We start from the raw sequence: 8,145 nt of genomic DNA, 5'->3' as shown, positions 1-8,145 counted from the left end.
TTTTGATATCTTGCAACACACCACTTGCTATACCCGTGATCTGCCTTAGGTAACTGATGCTGTTACTACTTTGATGTGTAAATTCAACTGCGAAGCAACCAATAGTCAAATAGTTATTTGCACAGAAGTGAATACAGAAGCTTTATCTCAGGACATGCTTAAAATAAGTGCTTACCTGTCCATTATTTAAATAATCAAAAGACAGTAAATCAAGAGGAAATTATTAGAAATGTTTATTAAAACTAAAGGCACAAATCATGAACAAGGCTTGTTATTAAAAATAGGCACAGACAAAAACGTGCACTTCCCTCAATGTTCAGGCACCTGGAAAATGCTGCAGGTTTTGCAACACATTTGGTCACTTAGTTGCCAAAGGATCTTGGGTGTCTGTCCTGGACACTTACCAAAGAAGTTGCAATCCTTAAGAACTATAACAATATCTCAGCAACCTTTAGCCACCTCAACAAGATCCCCCAACTTTTCCAGACGATGCTTTGAATCCACATCACTTTACACTGGGCACTTTTAGTTTTCTTGTTGGGGTACAAATACAGCACCTTCTCCTCTGCTGTGCTTTCAATTTTAATAAAAGAACTTGCCCAACTGGACTTCTCATGCTCCTCACTAGAAGAAGTCTGCTGGAAGGAGAATCATGTGCGCTCTAGGCTTATTTCTTTGATCCAATAGATTTTAAGGCTTTGTAGAACTATTTGCATTACGAGCTATACTAAGTGCTTCCCATTCGGATTAAGGTACCAGAGGTCTCTGGCTCCAATCCTACCTGGTTCTTAGGTCGATAGCAGCAACATTATCTGGGGTGCATATGGTCACCATGTTCAGAATCAAGATAACTTCGTAGAAGGAAGGGGGGCAGGGCGGGTGGTTTCTCTTAGGTTTCTGGTGCAACAGGCATTCTTGTTCATACATCTACCTGATTCTCCAAAAATCATTTTAATCACAACAGCAGCAAATGATCTCAGATCTATATTCTTAAGTGCTTTGAAATTCTTGCTAAATATCTGGAGGTCACCATTCCAATCTGTTACAGAATGTTCAATTCTGCTGTGCGTGTTCTTCTGACAGGTTTCCTGCAACATATCTCTCCATTCCATCCTTGTGTCTTTTTTTTTTTTAAATCTAGATTGCTTTTCTCAGCTATCAATGGTGCTCATCAGTTTATTTAGGATCTTCCAATCCACTGCTTTAAATAGAGGGGCTGGAGGTTCCTCGAATAGCATGAAGATTGTCCTTCTTTCAAACAACATCCTGATATCTTAGCCAGGAGAGTTACATATGCTGAGGTAAGGTAGGAAGGCATGAGATATGAAGATTATGGAATAGCTTTCTATTGCAGGTGATGTTGAAGCTGAAGTATGAAAACATTAAACAGCATTTTAATGTAGAAGTGAAAATTGAGATTATCAAGGAAGATAGTGGCCATCTTATCTGTTGAACTGGGGAAAACTTGAGAGGTCCATATGAAATTGTTATGCAATTGTGCATAATTTTGCCCCCAATCCCAAACAGGCAGCAGATCAGGGTTCAAATCCTGACTTATTATTATGGAAATACTGTTCAGCTTATTGAATCATACAGTGTACTGCATTTTGCTGAAGGTTCTTCAGGGACTTTTGCAAGACAACATTGTAGTAACAATCATGGGGCGTTTGTCATTCTACCGCAGATAATTATTCTGTACTCCTTATATTCTAGGTAACTACCCTGCTTCCCCCCAAATAAGACATCCCCTGACAATAAGCCCAATCGGGCTTTTGAGTGCATGGCAATAAGGCCAAGGGTTTATTTCAAGGTCCAAAAAAATATAAGACATGGTCTTATTTTCAGGGAAACATGGTATCAAAAAGGAAATACATTCAAGAATTATCTAAAACATAAAGAATACAGTATGGTTAATTGCTTGGATATATCCAAAAACTGGGCCCTGGCATCATAGCATTATTATTTTTCTCCAACCAGTAAGAATGGAACACCAATTCAGGAAAGCACTGGAATACTCCAGTAGACAAATATCAACACGATCTTTAGAGAATCTGTTCCCTTATTTTCTAGCAAGACTTTTTTCTTCCGAAATGGGGAGGGGCTGGTACCCTGCACTAGGTAAGCTAAAGAGAAAAAATATCTGGCACATTACAATAACTTCTGTTTGAGCTGCATCAGAAACAGGTTGGCCAAAGCAGCACTTGTCTTCCCTTGTTAAAAGCAAGATGTGCTCAGAATGGATATATCAAAAGATATAAATCTATCAAGGAGTCCTTTGGAACAGATTGTCACTCGTTTGCTGCAGATGGAGATATCCACATTACAAAAAAGATAAACATGTCAGAATGGTAAGATGACCAATGTACAGAAATGCCATCCAGATTTGTAACCCTGGTGCTCTGTAGATAAATTGAATTAAAACTGCCCTCAGCCCCAGCCAATTTGGCTAACATTTAATATTACAGGAAATCCAGAAGGCATCCAGATAAGACTCACTTGGGGAGATCAGTAATGAGTATGATCAAATTGCTCTCCTGTTTGTATCTAAAACAAGAAATAAGATGTACCTTGGTTACAGAGAACATGTTTTGCCAGCTATTATTCTTTCTGAAGTAGTGCAGTCTAAGAGAACATGGCATTAAGTTTCTTGAGGACAGCCTAGTTGCAAATATCCAACTTGGAAAATGCAATGTTTGGACAGAGTTAGCTGTTTCTCCTTATGCAGAGCCTAGCAACACAGGGATTATTTTTAACTTGATTCAGCTTTAGGAACTGGCAACCTGAGAAAGAGTTGAAAGGTGAAGACAGAGGACGGCAATCATGGTGCATATCTGTATGTTTATACAACCACCTGCTGCCTGATGAATTTTGAGGAAGCATATTTTTATGTGTTACCTGAAGAAGACCCACTTAAGAGATACTTTCGATCAGGCTTTGTCCAAAAAAAAAAAAAAGCTCCAGTGAAATTTAAATTATTTGGGACTAGGTGTCACAATGCTTTACATTAGTAGTTCTCTCATCTAAGAACCCTAATGCACAACACCCATCCAAAACCACACACCAAGTCATGGTTACCTTTCCATAACAACAAAATACACTCCTAACATGTAGGAGCACACTTTGGTGAGTTCCGGTAAATAATACTTAAAGGACTAAGAAGGCACCTCAGGGACAGCACCAATTACTGCTTTGTGATGCACTAGGAACAACTCCTAGTCAAGCTGATGGCATCCTTATCTGCTGCTAAAGCCCAATTCCTTCAACTAAAGCTACTTCTCAAAATGGATAAACCTGAAATAAAACTATTCCTTCCACAAACTCTTATCCTAGCACAGTGTGTATTTCCCTCCCCCACCCTCCCTTTCAACATACCAAAATATTTCTCTACAGCAGCGTTTCTCAACCTCAGCAACTTTAAGATGTATGGACTTCAATTCCCAGTACTGAATGGGTGAGGAATTCTGGGAGTTGAATTCCGCACACCTTAAAATGACCGAAGTGGAGATGTACTACTCTACAAGATGAACCTGCTGTCCACCCTCTATGAATAAATAGCATTTCAGTTCACTTGTCTTGACCAGTCATACTCTCTCAACATACTGATGGGACATTAAATCTCAAAGCTCTCTGACTACAACCTACTTGTTCTCGGGATCTCTGCTGCCACTTGCTACGTCAGCAATTCTAATCAGATACCTAAAGGGTCTCTTTCCACATACTTGGACATGTTGAGTTCATGCACCCATATTCCTCTGACACTGTCCTTTATCTTCCAGGAACACTGGATGGAGCCACATAAATAATAAATAAATAATATGAACCCATGATTTCTGAACACACCTTATGCTTAGCATGGGGATTGGGATAATGAGAGAGAATCAGTCTTTCTCCCTTTACTTTACAGGAAAGGGGCAAACAAAGGCATTGGTTGGTTGCTGTCTCACAATACTGTGCAGGGTTAACCTCCCTTGCTATCATGGAGAATAGCCAGCAACCCTCCCTCTCCTCCTGCTGAAGCAAAAAAGTTCCAGTAACTTCATTTCCTAAGACAAGCAGTGTCCCCTCTGCCTTGTTGGCTGTCTGTTCTAAACCTAAAGACAACTGAGCAGACTGAGCACTTCACTACTAAAAAAAAATAAAAATAAATCACCATAATAAAAACCCATCACATCCCCAGATAGATATAGATGTATTCTACCAGGGAACGGACTTTCCACAAAATAATATCCATAATGGGAGGTGAGGAACACCCAAAATAAATAAATAATCTGTACAGGACCCTCCTTAAAGCTTTATGGTGAGACTTATGAGGAAAAAGAGGAAAAATGTTTGCACTGGCATCCAGAAACTTATCCACCCCACCATTCTTGGTGCCTCGTATTTGAAAGCCAGTTTCTCCTTTTCAGCTAGAACATTGTTTTAAAAAGAGGAAAAAAAGTCCACCCACTTTTCTAACACATCCAATTACCCATCACCCTTCACTAGTTTGAGCAGCATGTTTAACAAAAGGCTTCCACTATATCACCATGCTATCTGTCTCGTTGGTTTTCTTGACCACTGTTTAACTACTGAGTTGCAAATCTCTGGTTTATCGTTTGCCAGCATACAGAATTTCCCAGTCCTAGGGAAAAGTAATAAATGTCAGCCAACCAGGTAGAGGTGGACTGCAAGAGGACAGATCAAGGACTGTTCTGAGAAGTACCATTCTGGTCACCTTCTCCCACCGCTGCCTGGCAGAGAGGTGTCCCTCATAATAATGTGCTCAGTGCTTCTGCCACACAACCCAAATAGTTTTGCTGAGAAAGTAATGGAGGGCCCCCCTCTCCTAAGGATAACTTCTGACCGACCATCGTGTTTTTCTAAGCCAAGATTGAGAAATTGCTCACAACATAGAAAATTAAGCACCTGATTTAAAAAAGGGGGGCCTGCCCACAGCCAAGTATTATCTAAAGTGAAATTCAGGGGGAAGGAGTGGTTCAACAAGAATAACTAGACTGCTGCAACAGCATCTCTAAAGCTATCCCTATAAATTCCAAACATGGCACCAGAGAATCAAGGTGACCCTACTCACCTATTCCTAAGTATTATTACTACTCTGGGCCTGGGCACAGCAGGCTTGAGGTGATGCCTGCTGTATCTCAATTAGGTCACAAAAACAAGCTTGCAACATTCACAGCAGCAATTAGCTTCACAGCCCTCTCCCTCAATTACAAGGAGGTGGCCAGCAAAAGGCAGCCCTTCCAGGAGCCGAGTGCTCTCACTGTCATGGATGCCAGGCCACGTTCTGCCATTTTCCTTCCCTGGCATCAGATTTACAGCACACTGGCCCTGAAATTGACAACTAGCCCTGGAATTATATTCAGGTGTCAGCTGCAAAAAAGATTCCCCCGCGGTGGGGTAGAGTTGACCAGAGGTGGTGCTCCCCTTTCCCCAACCCGAGGATATTCAGAAATCCAAGGAGGTGAAATCTCCAAAGTCACAGTCAAAGAGCTCACTGATGCCTTCACCCTCCTCGAGCCCAAAATGATAGTCCTGAGTCTGGGGTGGTGAAAGTGCAATGAATTCAGAGGGGAGAAAACTTGAGAAGTCATCCTTGCCCTGCAGAAGCAAGGCATCCACCGAAGCCAGTGGTGAGAGGTTTACATCATCCCCGGGACACTTCAGAGGCAGCGTCGTCTCTCCAGATAACAAAGGTTCTGCCAAGAGATAAAGGAGAGACTTAGTAACCAGCATCATAGATATACCCGTGCCTTTAATCCCAAGTGAATATCTCAAACGAAGCCTTGTCTGCACACAAAAACACAGTTGCTCAATCCAGTGTTTCCCAACCTTGGCAACTTTATTTATTTATTTTATTTATTTATTGGATTTGTATGCCGCCCCTCTCCGCAGACTCGGGGCAGCTAACAACAATAATAAAACAGCATATAATAATAATCCAATACTAAATTCTGGCTGGAGAATTCTGGGAGTTGAAGTCCAAATATCTTCAACTTGCCAAGGTTGGGATACACTGGATTAATCTTCCAATTATATATAATATACAATGTTTCTTCCAAAATTGTATAAACAATTTCCGTGTCTCAGCTGCACCTACAAAAAATATCTGGCTTAGTCTCTATCACAAATTAGGAATAAATTACATATAATTTGAAACAAAAAGTAAAAACATTTTCTTAGAAAAATTCATAAAATTTGGGACAGATATGTACCAAGAAAGGCACTGCCTTTCTTTCTCATTTGTAGCTTTTTTAGCCTTTCTATGTAGAGCCTTTGGAAAAGTATCTTAGCAAAAACACAGCTTTTGTCACCTTTCTCAATGCTTCTCTATCCCACTAGATTGGTATTAGGTATCTTTTGGTCAAAGTAGTACATCCAATGCATTAAAAACCAGAATGTCAGCCTGAATAGCACTTCAAGCATTTAAATTTCCGCTCTTATTTTTTCCTATCCAGTTTCTCATAGATCATCTCCCCTAATGCCATCTGTTTCTATCCCTCTTCTCTTTATTCCACATCTTCGTCAAAAAGATTCAAGTGCAGAACCAACAATGCAAGAACAACAACAACTCGCAAACATATTGCAAAAGGATGTATTTGCTTTAGAGCCAGGGTATTTGAAAATCTAGCCAGCTCTTGCTCATAATTTAAGATCAGATGTGGAAGCCTTTCTGTATCTGGTATATTTTGTATATTGCAAATGCTATGAAATAAAAACACAGAATAGAATGTTGTCCCTTATGGCATTTTGAAACTGGAATTCCTTTCTCTTAAGATAGAAATAGGCACGATTATTCAAACTAGGGCCATAATTTACATTTACAACTGCTACTGAGCAAAATCATTTGTTTTGGGACAGATTTGAAGGCTGAATTTGTTTTGCCTAACAGAGGCTTAGCACAGTCATTTCCAGCTCAATTTTGGCAGTATAATCTCAGCCTGAATAAAACCATGTCAGCAAAATTGAAGAATGAGAGAGTAACAACAGAGTGAAAGGGATCAGTCTAAATATCAATAACAAAAAAAGATACTTAGCAGAGTTTACAAACTATTGGACAATATCCCAAATTTCATATCCTAGTAAATACAGTGATCCCCCGGGTTTCGCGATCCCGATCATTGCGAAAGGCTATATAGCGATTTTTCAACCCGGAAGTAAAAACACCATCTGCGCATGCGCGCCCTTTTTTCTATGGCCACGCATGCGTAGATGGCGCCGGGCAGATCAGCTGCTGGGCGGCTTCCCTGGGTCTTCCCCCTCTTGCTGGCGGGAGGGCGAGCGGCGGGCATCAGCGAGGAGTTTGCGTGGGCGGCGGGGAATAGGCGTTGATTGCTTACCTGAACGCCTCTTCTCGTACGGTGAGCGGGTACAGCAGTCACATGGGTTGCTCATGTCCAATCCGGTGGAACTGAGCCTAGTGTTAAAAAAGCTTGCCGGATCCGCCCCTTCCCCAGAATTCGCGAATCCATAGACTAGGCTCAGCTGTGAAGCTCTGTAGTGTTCAACTCTTATTGTTAGAGGAAAAAGGATTATAGAAGGTAAAGAAGACACATACAAGGGCGGGAAGTGACTGCTGTACCCGCTCACCGTACGAGAAGAGGCGTTCAGGTAAGCAATCAACGCCTATTCTCCGTACTGAAGGAGCGGGTCCAGCAGTCACATGGGACATACCCAAGAGATGGTCCCTAGGGAGGGATTAGATTGCTATCGTGTGAGATAACGGATTGGAGTACCCTTCTGCCGAAGGCAGCGTCCGCTGAAGCGTAAGCATCAATCTTGTAGTGCCTGATGAAGGAATTTGGCGAGGCCCAAGTGGCTGCTTTGCAGACCTCCTCCAACGGGGCTTGAGTCGCCCAAGCGGCCGAGGTGGCTGCGCTCCTGGTGGAATGCGCTGTGATGTTCCTTGGGACTGAGAGGGAGGCCGATTCATAGGCCTTAGATATAGTCCCTCTGATCCAACGGCCTATTACTGTTGAAGACACTTTGGCACCCATGACTCTGGGGTGATAGGCTATAAACAGTGCTTCTGACCTCCGAAAGGGTCCAGTGCGTTGGATATAGATTCTCAGCGCTCTAATAAGATCCAGGGTGTGCCATCTAATTGCCAAGGGATGGTCTCGTTGGAGGCAGAAGGATGGTAGGACA

General features: G+C 41.8%; 1 protein-coding gene across 1 annotated transcript in view; it reads right to left on the bottom strand.

The window, feature by feature from the left end:
• Nucleotides 1-1,770: 1,770 nt before the first annotated feature.
• The window catches only part of E2F1 (E2F transcription factor 1), a 37,236-nt gene continuing 30,861 nt past the window's right edge, over nt 1,771-8,145 (bottom strand). Inside the window, exon 7 of the mRNA XM_070744871.1 lies at nt 1,771-5,696. Within this exon, the coding sequence (XP_070600972.1) occupies nt 5,446-5,696 (251 nt within the window). The 3' untranslated portion in view covers nt 1,771-5,445. The remainder of the gene's footprint in view (nt 5,697-8,145) is intronic.

Source organism: Erythrolamprus reginae, chromosome 3, assembly GCF_031021105.1.
Source record: "Erythrolamprus reginae isolate rEryReg1 chromosome 3, rEryReg1.hap1, whole genome shotgun sequence".
Lineage (NCBI taxonomy): Eukaryota > Metazoa > Chordata > Lepidosauria > Squamata > Dipsadidae > Erythrolamprus > Erythrolamprus reginae.
Note: the sequence above shows the minus strand (reverse complement) of the source record. Positions and strands in the feature narration are given on the sequence as shown.